Genomic DNA, 18673 nt, shown 5'->3' on the forward strand with positions numbered 1-18673 from the left:
CAGCGCGATTTGGCATCAACACGTCTGTTTCAAGCAATATTCTTCTTGCATTTTGCTTCTTTGGCAAATGTGTCTGTAGGCATGGGTTATACGTTATCGTCCCGCAAGTTAAATATGTCTTGCAGTTGAACAAGGGGCCGAAAACAAGGCACATCTCACTGCCTTTATGTTGACAAGGAAAAAAGAAGAGAAGAAGCCCGGTCCTCTAATGAAATGACTGAATCAGCTGGGAATCAATTGTGCAAAAGTGTTGCTGTCTATATTGTTACAATTGTAATATTTAATAATTTTTGTACATTCATACAGCTCTGGATAACTTAAAACAGCGATTAGACCTTCAGAGCGGTGTTAATGCGTCCTGAAGCGAAACGGCTATAAACTCCAGCAAGATAGAGTGATTATATACAGAGTCATATACCTTTATCTATAAATAAAGTATAACTATAGAAACTGTGTTCATCTTAACTGAAAGCTTCGTTGAGTTTGCTAGCCTCACGCATCGCGCACCTGTCAGTCAGTTAGTCAGCACGTAACTCCAAAAGGTTAAACAGATAGCGCACAGCACTATACGGTTACAGAAAAGCTTTTGCTGTTGTGATTCACTTACCTTTTAATACGTTTTGGTGCGATTATAATCCGCTAATAAAAAACAACAACAATGACTGAATGTTTTGAATGGGTAATGTAGCCGTGGATGGATGCATTTTGGTCCCCGCCATGGAAGAATGAAAATAGCGGAAACCATGATCTTTAAAAGTTCTTTGTAGTTGTCTTGACAGCACAAACTGCTACTCTGGGATGAGCCGCGTGCAAAAGATGACCCTCTTAACGCAAAGGCGCATTCAATCGGCCCCTTATGCAGCCAAACTAAAAATATATAAAATAATATTTTTAATCGTTTAACTGATAGCATTAATCGGTTGCAAACGCACCCTTTCGGTTAATGGTTAATCGATTATTTTGAAAATCCCTAGTTACAGATGTAATAATTTTTATTGTACAATCTAACAAAGTCATTTCTCAGTTAGAGGGTATACCGTTTCAGTTAAGCAAAAGCACACACATGGGTAAATAAAAAAGATTGATGATTTCTGGATGATTCTCTGGCATGTTGATGTTGCTTTAGATTTGTTGGTTTTATTAGATATTTCCTCCCTATACGGTTTAGTTGTTTTGTCTTGATATCATCCTTAGGAATGATGACGTAATCGCAACCCACATCTAATGTGGATAAGTTACTTTTAAAATGTGTGTGTGTGTGTGCATCATGCATCACACACCAAGATTAATTCTGATTCCAAAAAAACATCTCTCAATCACACTCTCGTATCGTTTTTATTAGTCAACAAAAATGTCAGTATATTTTTATTATAGTTGTCGTTGTCATCACTTATCTTACCTAGTTCTCATCTATAGAAACAATTTCATCATGAAAATTATGACAAAACCTTTTCATCAACGAAATTAACACTGGTTTGTTGTAGTTCTCTTCAAAACTGATTAAAAACACTGAATTACATATAAGTACTAAGTACTATTATTTGTTTATGTAACAGAGTCAAAGAAAGCACACCGGAAAAGAAGAAGTTGGAACAGATCAAAATGAACAAAAGAAAAACACTGAAAAAACAGAGAAACTATTTCAAAGACTTCACCTTTACAGAAAAGACAAACTGAGAGCTGCAGATGTTCTTCAGATAACAAAATATACATTACAGACTGTTGAGTCATGTGCTGAAGAGGAGCTTGTTCCGACGTTCTTACAAAAATTACTCATGATGGACTACAGAGCAAGATACATTCAAATTAAAGATGCATTCAAACAACAGAAAACAGACACTGGCTCAACTAGTCATGGTGGTGATATATTCAAAGCAATGTCTTTGTATAACAAAAGACCCCAACAACCTGAGCGAATCGACCCTATGGATGTGCAGATGGCTGTGTTTCATTGTGCTGATGGTTTCCTAAAGCAGATGATGGTCACTAAACTGTCCCAGTGTCAGTATGCTCTGCCTTTGCTTGTTCCTGACCCATTCACACAACAGACTGAGTTTTCACTCTGGACATTCAGAAAAATTGCCAAGAGCTGGAAGATCAGAAACACCAACAATGAAACAATCAGTCAAACACAGCCAATCTACAAGGCAGAAACTCCAATGGTGTTTTTCTTCAGGTTTGGCTCAGTGTCTTCATCCAAATCTCATCTGATGAACAGCCTGATCAATGAGAAACATAACACATTCTTCCACAGGAACTGCGCTGGAAGCAGCAGATCCAGAGTTCTGATGGATGGAGTGGTGGAGATCGCCTGGTTTTGTCCTTCTGGAAAAGACACTGATAAATTCAATAACTGCGTGGCCTTCTGTAATCTACATGGAGATGCAGGAGAACATGAGAAACAGATGAAGATCCTCATAGAAATGGCCTCAGTCAATGTAGTTCTTCTGCCACAACTTGACAGCAATGACAGAAGTGCAAAAATAATCCAAGAACTGTTCACAAACCCAAAGCCACTCATCTGCCTTTTTACCGAGGATGATTCTAATATATTTGAGTTAGAGAGAAAAAAATTCAAAATTGGTTTGAAATACAGAAATCAGTCAGATGTATCTGAGGAACTCAGAGGTGCAATACAAGATTGCCTTTTAGAAGCATCTGCAAATTTCAGACTTGATGCATTCAAATTCTCAGACATCAGAGTCGATGAGGAAGATGATGAAGACTGCAGGAGAGGAAGAGAAGCAGCACAGCAGATGATCGGTTTACTGGATAATAAAAATCTGACAGAAATTAAAGAATCATTTCTGCCTCATCAGGGGAAACTGTGGCATCAATGGTGTCAGAAGAACAAAGAACTACACCGACCTCAGGGAGATGAACCAGACAAGATAGTAAGTGACAAAAAAACAGAAATGATGAACATTCGTAAACAGCAGCATGAAACTGACATCAGTGAGTTTATGAATCACTTTATTAAAACAATGGATTCACATGCCAAACATAAGGTTTTTTTCCTCAAATGGCTCACAACACTCCTTGATGAACATAGCTCAGATGACCTTTCTAAACTACATAATATGTATAATACAACATGGTCAATGATTGTAAAGCTAAAAGAACAGAAGGACAACAACAATAAACCTGAACTCAAAGCTAAACAAGCAGAACTTGAGAAAATATCTAAAGATCTTCAAGCAGCAGCATTTGGTCTGGAGCACATCATGCGGGAGATCAGTCAGATCTATGAATCATGTTCATCTGTGAAGGAGATCAACAAAAACTTGCAAGTTGAACCCTCTCCTCTCCCAAGTCTTGCAGCAGAGATGATGATCTCTGGGTTTCCACTGGAGCTGATGGATGGAGATGCTGCTCATGTTCCTGTAGTCTGGGTCTCTGCTGTACTGGATCAGCTTGTCCAGCAACTGAAAGACCAGAAAGTCTTTGTGTTGTCAGTTTTAGGGATTCAAAGCTCTGGGAAATCCACCATGCTGAATGCCATGTTTGGGCTCCAGTTTGCTGTCAGTGCTGGCAGATGCACCAGAGGAGCTTTCATGCAGCTGGTCAAAGTGTCTGACGAAATGAAAACTGAGATGAACTTTGACTATATTCTGGTTGTTGATACTGAAGGTCTTCGTTCTCTAGAACTGGCTGGAAAATCAACAAGAGGTCATGACAATGAACTGGCCACATTTGTTATAGGTCTTGGAAATCTGACCTTGATCAACATCTTTGGAGAAAACCCCTCTGAGATGCAGGACACTCTTCAGATCGTTGTTCAGGCCTTCATGAGGATGAAGAAGGTCAGATTGTATCCCAGCTGTGTGTTTGTGCATCAGAACGTGTCAGACATCACAGCTGGAGAGAAAAACATGGAGGGAAGGAGAAAACTACAGGAGACACTGGATGAAATGACAAAGCTTGCTGCTAAAGATGAAGTCTGTGATGCAGAAAGGTTCAGTGATGTAATCAAATTTGATGTTCAGAATGACATAAAGTATTTTGCTCAGCTCTGGGAGGGCAGTCCACCAATGGCACCCCCAAACCCAAACTACTGTGAGAATGTACAAGAGCTCAAGAAATCCATTATTTCACATGCCTCCAAATCACAAGGAATAAAGCTTGATGACATAAAAGAACGTATTAACGATCTCTGGGAGGCTTTACTGAATGAACGATTTGTCTTTAGCTTTAGAAATTCACTGGAGATTTCAGCCTACAGGAAACTGGAAACGAAATATAGCAAGTGGTCCTGGACGCTCCGCAGTGTTATGCTAGAAACTGAAAACAAACTGCACAACCTAATAGAAAATGAGAACATTCATGAGGTTGAAGAAACCCATCTTCAATTTGAACTAAAAAAGAGGAGTGAAGAAGTAAAAAATTCAATGTCAGAATTCTTTGAGAAAGACACTGATGTAGAAATACTGATTCAGTGGAAAACATCTTTTGTGATCAAAATCAAGGAGCTTCAGGAAAACATTGTCAGAGAAACAAAGAGGAAGCTTAATGACATTCTCCAGCAGCGAGGCCTGAAGAAAAAGATTGATGCTCAGAGGACACATCACGAAAACACTCTCTATGAAAAGAGCAAAGAACTTGCCTTAAAACTCAAAGACAAAGCAAAAGATGAAGAAACACTGAAGAAAGAGTTTGATGCGTTTTGGCAACAAACTGTGAAAAACACCATCAAAGACACTCCTAAAATAAAAGATATTGATATAATGAGAGATGTGAGAAAGCTACTCCATGATAATTATGGAAGCGTTTCTGTTGACAACTGGAAGGAGAACAGGAATATTTTTATAGTGCAGAGCTATGATGATTATGTAAAGATTAAAAAACCCAGTGGATTAACAGAAGCTTTTACAAATCCATTTTCATATGCTAGAGAGAAGCTTGGCTACAGTCTATCAAGAGAGGATCAATCCCAAATAAGATCATTAATCACCGATCTTGCTCAGCAGACAGACAACATTATAGAGTCATTTAACATTTTAAAGATGGGCTACAATAACAGCTGCATTCAACAACTTATAGACTACATCAAAGCAAGACTAACACAACATGAGGAAGAACACGTCAAATATGAGTTCAAAAATGAATTCTTTGTGGAGTTGGTTCTTTCCATCTGTAATGGATCAATTAAGACATTCACAGAACAGCACAGACTGTTCAGGGAAGCCAATGATCCTGTTGTATATATTGAAAAGAAGAGAAAGGAGTACTACAGTATTTTTCAGAAACATATCCATGGAACTTCGTCAGCTGCCATTTTTGGGGAGATCATTTGTCAGAAGCTTAAAGAGCCCATTGAGCAGAGCGTTTACAAGAAAACTGCCAGAGAATTGGCAGATGAAATGACAACAAATTGTCCTTCACTGAATGGAAACAGATCAAATCTGGAGAAACACATTCTAAAGACACTGGCAGAAGAGGAGAACTTTGACAAATACATGAAGTACATTGAAACACCCAAAGATCACTTCAAGAGTTTCATCAGAGATGAAGTCAGTCGGTACATCAGTGAAAAGTTCAACATCAGTGTTTTACCCAAGATAAAGGAGAACATTGAACTTCTGCAGCAGAAGATTGTGAAAGCAGCACATCAATCTACCGAAGAAGTCAATAGCGGTGATGTTGGTTTGTGGTTGAAGAATTTTAGACAGCAGCTCTCAGAAGAGTTGATCTTCTCTGAAACAAACTTCAGCGGTGTCTCACATGAGGATGTTAATGATTTCAACCTCCTTGAAGTTGTGATTAAAAAAGATCTTCCAAAAATAACATCTGAGATCAGCAGTGCAGTCAACAAAGAGAATTTTGAGAAAAAAACTGATGTCACATGTAGACCAGAGAAGCTTCTGATTGATCACTTCTGTCAATGCTGTTGGGCTCAGTGTCCGTTCTGTGCCGCCATCTGCACAAACACCATAGAAAACCATGATGAAGACCACAGTGTTCCTTTCCACAGAGTAGATGGAATCAATGGATGGCATTATAATGAAACAACACATCTGTCTGCTGGTTTTTGCACTACTTCAGTGGCTAGTGATAAACAATTTTTAGAATCAGACGTGAGTTTCCCATATAAAGATTACAAACAAGCAGGAGGAGTGTATGCAACATGGAGCATCACCCCTGACCTCTCTGAGCTGCCCTACTGGAAGTGGTTTGTGTGCAGATTCCAGAAAAATCTGGAACAAAAATATGAGAAAACATTTGATGGACATGGAAAGATCCCAGACGAATGGAAAAATCATACAAAGCCAGATGCTATTAAAAGTTTGGATAAATGCTTTGTTTAAAATACCAACAGAACACATAAAACATGATTATTTAAAAATTCTAACACTTCAATCTTAATTGTACCCCTTAGCCCTTACCCCTGCCCCTCCTTTTGCGATTTCATGTGAAAGGGCAGAGGTGTCCCAATTCTCTTTAGCTTGAAGGCATAAGAAGCACAAATTAGTATTTTTTGCCATTAATACGAATTTTTACAACAAACAAGCATATGTTTTAATGCGTTCATAAAGGGGTTTGTTTTTTTGCTTTTAAAAAAATTTAACATTTTATGAAAAAAATAATTATAAAAGCACAGTTATGATCTTATTGCCACATTATATCCTCTGATAACATGATACCATTGCCTTTGGTGATTTCCTTAAGATAAATACCTAAAAATAACACAACTGGCCTAACTACAGCAGTCGTGATCGTCTCATCTCATATAAAGCAAGAGATCGCGATGACATATGATGTGTGCAGATGTTGTAGTGCTGTACAATATCTTAACGGTAATTTTTAAGCCCTTCCTCTTCACACTCTATTTCAAGAGCTAAGGCGAAGGGAAAGGGGTTAAAAAATATATAGAATTGGGATTGGGCCTTAACCTCTAAAAAATCTCTAAAATGTTAAATGCTAACAGTTTTGACTATTACATAGATAGGTTTAGTTGTGATTATTAGTTTTTTTATTAGTAGTTTATTGATTTGTAGTTTTGTAGTCAGTTGTTGGTTTGATCTCTTTTAATCACGAGGATGCATACAGTGATGTGCCTCTCTAATCTGTTATGATTTACAGCAGATATAAGGCACCCAAATATTGCAGATTGTTTTGGATTTGATGTAATTTAGTGTATCAATTACTGTCAATTGTTCCCTTTTACTATTTTATGCATACACACACACACACACACACACACACACACACACACACACACAAACATATTCTATCATATACATATTTGATCTTTGCCATGATGACAGTAAATAATATTTGACTAGATATTTTTCAAGACACTTCTATACAGCTTAAAGTGACAATTAAAGGCTTAATTAGGTTAATTAGGTTAACTAGGCATGTTAGGGTAATTACAAGTTCTTGTATAATGATTTGTTCTGTAGACTATCGAAAAAAAATAGCTTTAAAGGGCTAATAATTTTGTCCCTAAAATGGTCTTTAAAAAAATTTAAATTTTACCCGAAATAAAACAAATAAGACTTTCTCCAGAAGAAAAAACAAATGAAAAATTCCTTGCTCTGTTAAACATAATTTGGGAAATACTAAAAAAAGAAAATAAATTCAAAGGTGAGCTAATAATTCTCACTTCAACTGTATGAATGTATGTATATATATATATATATATATATATATATATATATATATATATATATATATATATATATATATATATATATATATATATATACACTGTTAAAAATTGTCCCGTTAAAAAACAGTAAAATACTGGCAGCTGCAGTTGCCAGCAATGTACTGTTATTTTACAGTATGTTGCTGTAAAAATACATGGACTACATTGATTTACACAATACTCAAGGGAACTCATTTTGCTCACTGAAAGCAACTGCCTCAACTTGGTCAACTGCTGAATGAGTTTATGAAGTAATGTGCTATATATGCTTAGAAGCATACTTATAATGATAACTTATTTTAGTTAATTAGAAAAGTTCGGTTTAACTCTAATGTCTTATTTTTCACAACAGCACACATACATGTAAATCTGGAATCACCAGAGAGATTCTGACTGCATCAGCAACTAAACAGCCGCTATCTTTAAATAGAGAAACATGCAGAATAACATCAGCAGTTCATTGTTCATCTTTAACTCATACACTGGCTCTACTCTCCTCCACAACGGTGACAGACAGAAGAAATTAGCTTCAGGTTTTACAGTAAAATACTGTTTTTTCCTTGATTTAACAGTAATCTACTGGCAGCTGTGGTTGCCAGCAATCTACTGTTTTTTTACAGTCTACTTCTGTAGTGTAAATTAACAGTATATTACTGTTAAAATACATTTTTACACTGTGTTTTTACCTCTCACACCTTTAACCCTTTAAACCCCAGAGCATATACTTCAGTTTTAATTGAAGTGTCCACACTACTGAGTGTTCAAGAAACATGTAGCAAAGCTGAAGTAAATTCATTAATTAACTGACTAATTAAATGATAATTGAGGATTAACAATGAACAAATGAAGAAATACTGAAGGGAAAAAACAAGAACAGAACATACAAAACTTTAGTCACAGCTTTATAATGAAATAACCTGAAGAACAACAACTGATTAAATCATTTAAATGATCAGCGGATGATTAAACAACTTTACAAACATCATCACCAGCTACACTTATTACTTAATACATGTATTTTTGTATAACATTTACTAAAGTTCTTCTTGAGAAAAAGTTAAAGTTTTACGTCACCATCATGGAGAACAGAGTTTGCTTTAGTTGGGCTCTTAGCCCTGTCATTTTTAACATTTATATATCGTGGCTGCTGCAATTGTTAAGAACTTTGTTTAAAAAGCTCTTTTGTTGAGGCAAGCCAGCCAAAAACCTAAATAAGATCTGGTGATGTTCATGTTGCTATTAAATGGCAGAATCTGTTCTCATTTAGTATAATAAAATTTACTGCTCCTATTAAATGTTAAATCTATTGTTTTACATTATATGTCTATATATGGCAATGATTTCTGGAAGTTTTTAAGAATATCTTGGACAATAACACTGCTCTATGGTGTAAATCGCACTCAAAGAGACATCAATAATCAGCATATGAACCTCAATAATGGTGACAACAAATTTAACAAAAATTAACAGTTTAACTCACAAACAGGCAACTGAAAGTCTAAACATAAACAACAGCAGAATCAAACACAAATAAAGAAAACTGTTAGACCATTATACAACATTTATTTATACCGCAATGCATGCTGGGATATTTGTACCGTGCCACTACCAGCATGCATTGCAGCATGAAACATTTGAATTGTTACCATTGTTGAGATACAAGGTCAGATTCATGAGGTCTGAGTGTGTATTTGTCATAACTGAACTGTTTTTGTATGTTATTTCTTAACTGTTAAGTAATTACGGAGGTATCTTTTCTGTTTCCACTTCTCTTTAATTAAATTAATACCTGCAACTAAGCATAAAATCTATTGCATGATGCCCTTCTTCCAGATTTATAACAAAACATTTATCAGAACTAATTTCAGACAAATAGATTTCTCTATTTATTGACTTCCCAACTTTATTGCTATAGTATAAACGTTTTGTATACTCTGTATTACAGCAGTTGGAAAGTCTTATTAAATGAGACCAAGGGTGAGGAGCCCAACTAAATCAGCCCCTCACTCCATTACGGTGACACAAAAAACACCTTAATTTCTGTTGGATCTCAATGAGAATAGTATGGAAGTCAAATCAGTCAGTAATAAGTGTGTCTGCTGTTGTTTGTGGAGTTGTTTAATGATCCTCTGCTGAGACTGAAGCTGTTTTATTTTATTTTATTTTATTTAATGTTGTAACTCAAGTCACTGTTTGTGTTTCTTGTTTCTTTTCTTCAGTAATTGTAATTATTAACAGCAGGTGTTCATCAGTGTCTGAATTCACTCATTAGTGTTCATTAACTCTGTCAGGTGAACTATATTAGTTAACTAGTGTATGAAATAGTGAACAAGGACACAAAGTGTGATTTCAAACACAGACTTCAAAACATCGAATCTGAACTCTGTTAGCTCACAGTTTTCTGCAGTTGGTTACTTTCTCGAAAACAAAAATGTTACCCAGAAAGCACTATTTTTAACAGAATATTACTGTTTTAGTGAAAAAACATTATTTTACCGTAGAATATGACCGTTTTTTAACAGCAATTTTTTACAGTGTATATATATATATATATATATATATATATATATATATATATATAAATATATATATATACATATATATATACATATATATATATATATATTTATACATATATATATATATATATATATATATATATATATATATATATATATATATATATATATATATATATATATATATATATATATAGGAAATTGTAATGTTGTTAGTGCCATGCTACAGTACATTTATCTGAACTTTTAAAAAAGCTTACAGAATGAAATTATTTTCACCTATCAAGTCTTTTTTTTTTTTTTACTTTTTACTTGCTGAAGTTAAATAGCAGCCAGATCTCAGCGATTTTAAGGCCTATTTGAGACCTTGGCCTAAATGATCATTTGAAATGCCCTTAATTAAACAAAAAAAATGATTAATAAAAATTAATTTATTGAAAATAAAAAGGCTTTGGTGATTAAAAAAAATCTCACAAGGACTGTTAATGTAAAAAAAAATTCATTTGTGTGATTTATAAAAAGAAAATTACTCTTTTGACAAGTATTTTATTATTTCACTGTACTTAAAATAATTGCTATCTAACTGTATCGACTGCAAAAAATTTAAATAAAACAACTGTTTTCAGTTCACCTCTGTGTTCTTTCTTTTCTAGAACAAGATGTTAAATAAAGTCTCCTAGAATTGAACAGTTGACCTGAACCATTTTTAAATACATTCAGTCATTTTCTTGTTCCGACAGGGTCACTTTTATCAGGGCTTGCAAAGTAGTTAGCTCGACATCCCAGGGCTATTGCTTTTTCCAGTGGGCTGCCAAAGTCTATGTCCACGCTGCCCGACGGCTTATCTTAGTGGGTGGAAAATATATTTTAATGCCTTTACATTCACTCACAAATTGGATAATTATGTGCTGTGCTGCTGATATGACAGCAATAAATATAATCTCTAAGTTATAAACATCATAAATCCTTGTACCTGAATGCTTTAAACTTGCTTAAAATGCTCACACAGGCCTTAAAAACACATGCAGGTGATGAACGTTTCAGCAACTTTATAGTTAAACTTTACAAAAACTCCACAAATAATATAGGTTTTCAACTGTGGCTCCTGCTTGACTATAATCCTGACACGACATTGCAGATCCTGCGATGTAACTAGGGCGGATGTGCACATTGCGATATCGATGCTGAAACCATACACTGTGCAGCCTAATAATGTTTTGAAACAAAGATTCAGATACAGAAATAGCCTGAGCTAAGTTTTAAATGCAATAATCATATGTTTTATATATAAAATCACTTTAATGTGTCTATAGCAGCAGCATGAACTAAACATCCTGATTTGTTCTGTTAGCTATCACATGACACAGATGTTTCATTTCCTCAGCACCAAATAATGACTTGGCTCAAATGTTCATATTTAACCACGCCCCCCAACTGTCAGTTTTGACAACAAACAGAAATGATGAGAAGGAGGTTGTCTGTTAGGTTGTAATAACTCTTCAAAAACCCATTGCCCCATCATGGAATATGGGTTTGAAGCAAGTGGTAACATCTCACTCTCCCTCATGAAGCAAATACGGAAGCACCTGAAACGGCAATACATAAAAATTCCGCCAGTCCTGGCTCCATAATAGGACAGATTTCTATTGACCCCAATATTAAAATGGCTGACTTTACAGCAGAAAAATGTTGTTTACAGCCTGGTACAAAAAACTATTTTGGTTCATAAAGCTAATATTAAAACCTTCATGACAACTGTGAGGGGGGTGAAATTTTTTTATAACTCATGTGTTTTATTTATATCAAGTTACATTAAGTCTGCATAATTAAGGGCGTGGCCACTTGAGTGACAGCTACATCTCGCTGGTTGCCATCTTGTCACCTCAGCTGATTCTGGCTGATTAACAGCTGAACTTGGCATATACGTCATATTTTAGTTTTGTTTTATGTGGCTTTACACAGTCAGTTGCCTTTTGGAATTATTTCTGACATTATTATCAGATAATATTGCATGCTGTATTCATGCTGAACAGTGAAATGTGAAATGTGGTGAAATGTGCCTGGGCACGGTTTGGATGGCCTAGTGTGGGTACCAATGACTGTAAAAAATATGGACGACGCGACAGCCCTTTTTCCCATTGAACACCTTGAGGGCAAAACGCCTGCTTGACGGGCACAAACTGTCGCAAAAGACTGCTGAAATTGGAGCCTTGACATGCGCAGAAGGACTGTCTGATGGAGCCAGAGGAGGAGCCGCGAAAATGAGCGGAGTCGAGCTTCCAACCAAACGCTTTATGTAAAATCAACCACGCCCCCCGAACTTCTCAGCATGCGTTTGCTGTCAAATCAACACTAATGGATGTAATAACGTTAACAAATATGAGGGTTTTATATATTCAATCGCGCCAGCTCTGGGCCGCAGCGCATAACCTACTCGCGGCGTCGCGGGCTGATTCCGACTCGCATGCGGCAGCGCCTGCTCGCTCGGCCGCCGCATCAGGCTCGATTGACTCGGGCTGGAATCGGGCAGTGAGTCCAGGCATCTGGAGTAGGTCCAGAAGAGGTAGTCAGTCTGAGCTCTGAGGGGTAAGTCTCCGGCAGGCGAGAATCTAGCTGGAACTGGCCCGAGTGTGTTTTGCTATCTGGGTGGTTAGGCGTGTATCAGCAAACTGATAAAGCCCGAAAAAAGCCCTGATCTTAGCGAATAAACAGTGTTCCACCAGGATTGTGTATTTCAGAAACTGTAGTGTACTGCTGAACTCATTTTGTCATGGTAAAATAACACAGAAATCGAATAATAACACTTCAGTCTACTTCAGTCTCCTGCCGAAGCTCAGACGGTCTGCTTTGAGAAACTGTCAATCACAGCTGTCAATCACGATGACACGCCCAGCATTAAATTACTGCTAAAAACAAATTGTTTACAAAAATGAAGATCTACACCTATGTCAGCACAATAACCAGTGCCTTAATCGACCAGAACCATCTTTCGGGACATTTTATTGCAAGTGTAATAAATTTTTTTATTTGGGCTCAAGTCTCCTTCATTAACACGGAGGAGGCGGGCTTTATGACTTGTACTGCAGCCAGCCCCCAGGGGGCGATCTAACGGCCGAGACCTTCACTCAAACGCAGGCTTGCGGCACACTTGGTGGGTACACCCTTAGTAAAGCATGAAGTCAGGCCTTGTGAGAGTGTGGACCAAGACACATCATATGTTCAGTCATTTGTTAAAAAGTAAAACAGAAAACACATGAGTATGTATAAATATATATATATATATATATATATATATATATATATATATATATATATATATATATATATATATATATATACATTTTAGTTTTTCCTTCTAAAAACATTACTTGGCTTACTGCAGTCATGTGAATTAGTTCTACACTGTTTTGATGTTTTTTATCATCTGCTTAGACTCTTTACTGTTTAAATTGAGAAAGACTCATCTACATAATTAATGGCCTGAGGGTACAAAGATTTTCTGCAAATGTAACTTTTTGGCTGAACTATTTGTTAATGAATGGAAGCACAGGTGGATCTTCAAATGTAAGCATGTTAAGAACAAATGCACTTACTAGTCATGTCTTGAATGAAAGCAATCATCATCTTCGAGAAAGACAGATCCATAGAGCACTTCACAAGTCTAAAGAGCACAAAGACTTCAGACATCAGTTGGATGAAAAACATTGTTTAGAGAAAAACATTAAATTCCATTAACATGATTTAAACTTAACAAAATATGTCGTTTTACGAGTAACATGTAAAAAGAGTCTATTTTTATGAATTTATTTTACCACCGTTTAAATGGAGTTTCTGCACTTGCCTGCTGCGACTGACTTTGCTTGTGTTTAATGGAGTTCATATAATGTTCTAATTCTTTAAGCATTACAGGATAAAAGTGTTTTTGGTTCATAAGTTTAAATCAATGAATATAAAACTTTGTAAATATTAGCAAAGATTAATAACATAAGCTTCAATCTCAATGTTCTTGTTACAGTTCAAAGGACAACGTGTTGATATTTAAAAAAAAAAAACTGATTCCATCCACCTATTCGTATGTGCATTTTGGATATGTGCATAAACAAATGATTGATGGAAAACGGCAAGATGCGCATAAATTTTGAAAATGCGCATAAAAAAGTATACGCATAACTGAGTAGGATAAACTTTTTATTCGATAAGAAAAGATGTGCACAAACTAAGATGGAAACACTTTTACTGAACAAATTCCAGTATGTATATTAAAAAAGGTCATGTGATTTTGTTAAGAGATCATGTGATGATCAAAATGTGTGTTAATGGACAAACCAACAGGCAGAGCACATTGTAAAACATCTGAAATGCCACCTTCAAGTGCCACCACGCATTCATTGCATGTCGGCATTGTCTTCTGAGGCATAAGTAATTTAATAAATAAAAAAATTCACACAGCTTTTCTTACATTAATAAATTTCCTTTTTACTTTTCATATTTTGGCACCAGTTACTCAGGAAGAGACGATTTTGTTCTCTTTGACTCGTTGGATGGAAACGCTGCTTTATTCGCACATCTTTTATGTGACATTCCAGTTTTGTGCATAAATTTAATTGGCATCTTTGGTTGGAATCATACCTAATGTTGTAATAGTTTGTTATTATGAATTTGGAGAGCTCACACCATAGTTTCTTTGAGAACTGACAATTCCAGAAAATATGTGGCACGGTTTCTGGCTGCGACAAACAAAATGAACAGTTTTGATCTATATCCTCCTGTCCAAACTTAGAAAGAAAATGTTTGACAGGATAAAAATAAATGTAGAGTTTTAAATGAGACCTGTTTTCGTAATAAAAAGTTAAAAATGTCAGGCAATGAACAAACCTTCCTCCAATTTAAATCTCTAAGGAACCCAGAAACAATAAAAGATAGTTGAACCACAAACTCATATTCTTTAAAAACAAAAAGTGTTACGTCACATACAGACTTTCTGGCATCCTGATGTTGGAAATTGCAGTACAGTAGTTGTGGAAGGAAAATGAACACTGCTTCTATGTTCTATGAAAAATAAACAATAAAATTAGAAAGAAAATGTTTGACGTTAATAATAATGAAGAATTTTAAATGAGACCTCTTTAAATTGGTTTGTAATAAAGAAAACATGTTAGGCAATGACCAAACCTTCCTCCAATTTAAATCTCTAACAAACCCAGAGCAATACACTGCAAAAAATGCTTCTCTTACTTAGATTTTTTGTCTAGTTTTGAGTCCAAATATCTCACAGTTCTTAAATCAAGAAGAATTTTCTAGACAAGCAAAACATATTGCCTTGTTTTCAGCAGTAATATGCCAAAATTAAGTGAATTTTTCTTAAAACAAGCAAAATAATCTGCCAATGGGGTAAGCAAAACAATCTTGTTTTTCCTTTTGACATAAGATTATTTTGCTTACCCCATTGGCAGATTATTTTGCTTGTTTTAGGTAAAAACTTACTTAATTTTGGCACATTATTGCTGAAAACAAGACAATATGTTTTGCTTGTCTAGATAATTCTTCTTGATTTAAGAACTGTGAGATATTTGGACTAGAAACAAGACAAAAAATCTAAGTAAGAGAAGCATTTTTTGCAGTGTAAGAGATAGTTGAATCTTCTTTTTTAGGTTGTATTGGCAGGTTGCGACCTAGCTTTTACAGTAGGTACATATCGCCACCTGATGGAGTGTGAAAAGAAAGGCTCTAGTTTCCAACCTATTTGCTACATCCTGTCTATTTAACCGATATTTCTAATTATTTTAGATTTGTCCTGATTTTTTCTCCTGCATTTGGCTCATCTTTTAAAACCCTGCTTAATGCCAATTTAGATAAACCCATTCTTAATATTTCTTCTTTTAAACATAGTCTTTCCCTTTCATATGTACACAGAAACAACACATGCTCCACTTTTTCCTCTACTAAACATGCCTCACATAAACCTGTATTGTGTTTACCTTTAATATGTAATGTACAATTGACATTGGAATGACCTGTTCGTAAATGTAGATCGTTTTTTCTCTCTCTTTTTTTGTAAAAGTATTTTTTAACTCAATGCCACAAAACAAGAGGCATTACATTTCACATAGTTTCTAATAGAAAAATAAAATGAAGTTAAATTACATTTACATGAAATTAGATGTTTTCAAAGCAGTACATGTTTTCAGTGCTATTTTGTTTTGTGATTTTTCAAAAAAAATTACATATAATTTGAAGTCATTCACAAAATGGGTAAAGTTTGGTTTACATTGAGTCCACCTTTTCTTATGTATATGGTATTTTCCTAACAGTATAAACAAAATAAAAAATATATTTTCCTTTACAGTTATCTCATTATCAGAACAAAACAGTAGATCAAATAAACCAATTTCTATCTTATACTCCATTTTTTTGTTAATAAACAATTACAAATCTTTCCAAAATATTCTTGAGTAAATACAATGAAAAAAAGATGCTAAATTGTTTCTTTTTCTTGACCACAAAATTCACACATATATGAAATATTAAGTTTAAATCTTTCCAAAACATATTTAGCAGGATAAATATTAAGGAGTATTTCGTACAACACTTCCTAAATTTTGTTATTTATGCAAAACTTATTTATCAACTTCCAAGCTTTAACCCAAGAAACATTATTAAATAATGAAAAAAAATATTGCTTTAATAATATCAAAATATATTGCTGTAGGTAGAGACGACAAACAGAAAGCCTTCCTTATTACCTTATTGTTACATCGTTTTAAAACATCAACATTGTAAATGTAGATTTTTTAAGCAAGAAAGAACCTAACAAAGATAAAATATGAACAAGGAGACAAAGAGGGTTACATAAATAAAATTCTAGCAAATTAAACAAGTTTAAATTATTTACACCAGGAAAGCGTTCTAATAATCGTTAGAGTCTTTTAGAGCGTTCACCTATATTTCAAAGCCTTTTCTAAAAATGAAAAGTAAAGGTGTTTCTTTGAAAATTTACATTTATGGATGTAAATTTTTGCTAAAAAACAAATTTATAATAAATTTACAATGAGAGGAATCTACATTCAGCGAGAAACCAAGGAATGAAATTTGGGGGGAATTACAGTTTTGAAATAAGAATGTTTTAATGAAATTGGAAAAGTCAACCCAAAACACTTTACAGTAACTGCACTCCCAAAATAAATGGTTTAGGGTTTTATCGCACTGAGTACAAAATGAGCTTTTAGGGGTAATATTGGTATTAAATTTAGCTAGTTTGGTATTTATTGTGTAGCATTTATAAATGATTTTGATTGAGACTTCAACGGCTTTATTAGATAAAAAGATTTTTTTTCTGAAGAAGCCAAAACTGTTTCCAATCTATGTCATTAAATATATTATTCCAAAAACCTATGCAAGCAGGGAAAGAGATCCGAGAACTATTAATAACTAAGCGAATATCTTTGTTTGACATAGAACTGAGAAGAGTTTGGTGAACAAAAGGATTTGGGTTGTCAAAAATAAAAGAATCTAAAGAACCTTTAGGGCCAGATTTGACTAAAGGTATAACTCAATCAGGGATTTAACCAAAAACTATGGCATATTCTTTTGGGGGAACAGGAAAAGAAAACTGATGCATACATTTTTCGTATGAAAAAGGGACACCACAATACTCTAAGAGCTGACTAACTAAAAGTATTGTAAATGTAGATAATTTTTAAAGAATAAAAATATACAACCACAATCAGGAGATCAATATAAGAGAGATACAAAAGAGGAAAAATACAAACTACATTCGCTGCAGAAAGAAAACAAGACTAACAAAACAAAGGAAAAGTAAAGTTTAAAGGTTAAGTAAATTACAACTGTATAAAAGTGTATGAAAATAAATAAATTAAGAGCATTAGGAAAGCTATCTAACTCAAATCAGAGTCAATAGATAAAAGTTCTTCATACAGAACCAAGAAATCACATTTTTTGTTGTTACACATACGGAAATATTTAAGCAGTGAGTCAACTTCAATCAGAAAATGTCGAAAAGGAACTAAAAGATTGTGCAAAGGTAGGAGGAGTGTTTAAATAACGATAGAGGTCAAACCAAAATTTCTGAACAAATTCACACATACAAAACAAATGTATTAAAGTTTCATCATCCTCACCACAAAATGTACAATTACTCGGAATATCAACATATTTGGAAACAAATGAGTTAGCCGGATTTATTTCATGCAATATTTTAAAGTGGATTTGTTTAGTTTTATTAGGAAGGCATCAACCAAGCTTTTCTCCAATCTATATTATTAATTAATGCCGCAAAATAAAATTTGCCTCGCAGAACAATAAGATTTATTTGCGGAAGAATTAGATGAATATGTTTATTATTATATTTCTCATCATGAGTGTCAATGCCGTCCAGCACTAATGCTGATTCCTTCATATTTTTTGTATTGTATTGTATATGACTTTTGACCAGATGCATTAAGCCTGTAGGGATAGCTCTAAGAACAGTATTACATTCTCTAAA

At 34.6% G+C, this 18673-nt stretch overlaps 1 protein-coding gene across 2 annotated transcripts in view; it reads left to right on the top strand.

Annotated features, from left to right (window-relative positions):
- Positions 1-6435, top strand: part of gvin1l (GTPase, very large interferon inducible 1, like) — a 39216-nt gene extending 32781 nt beyond the window's left edge. For both annotated transcript variants that reach the window (XM_068218672.2, XM_073943943.1), the window contains one exon: positions 1557-6435. In XM_068218672.2, the coding sequence (XP_068074773.1) occupies positions 1557-6305 (4749 nt within the window). In that variant the 3' untranslated portion in view covers positions 6306-6435. The remainder of the gene's footprint in view (positions 1-1556) is intronic.
- The last annotated feature ends 12238 nt before the right edge of the window (positions 6436-18673 follow it).

The sequence above is a fragment of the Danio rerio genome, chromosome 3, assembly GCF_049306965.1.
Source record: "Danio rerio strain Tuebingen ecotype United States chromosome 3, GRCz12tu, whole genome shotgun sequence".
Lineage (NCBI taxonomy): Eukaryota > Metazoa > Chordata > Actinopteri > Cypriniformes > Danionidae > Danio > Danio rerio.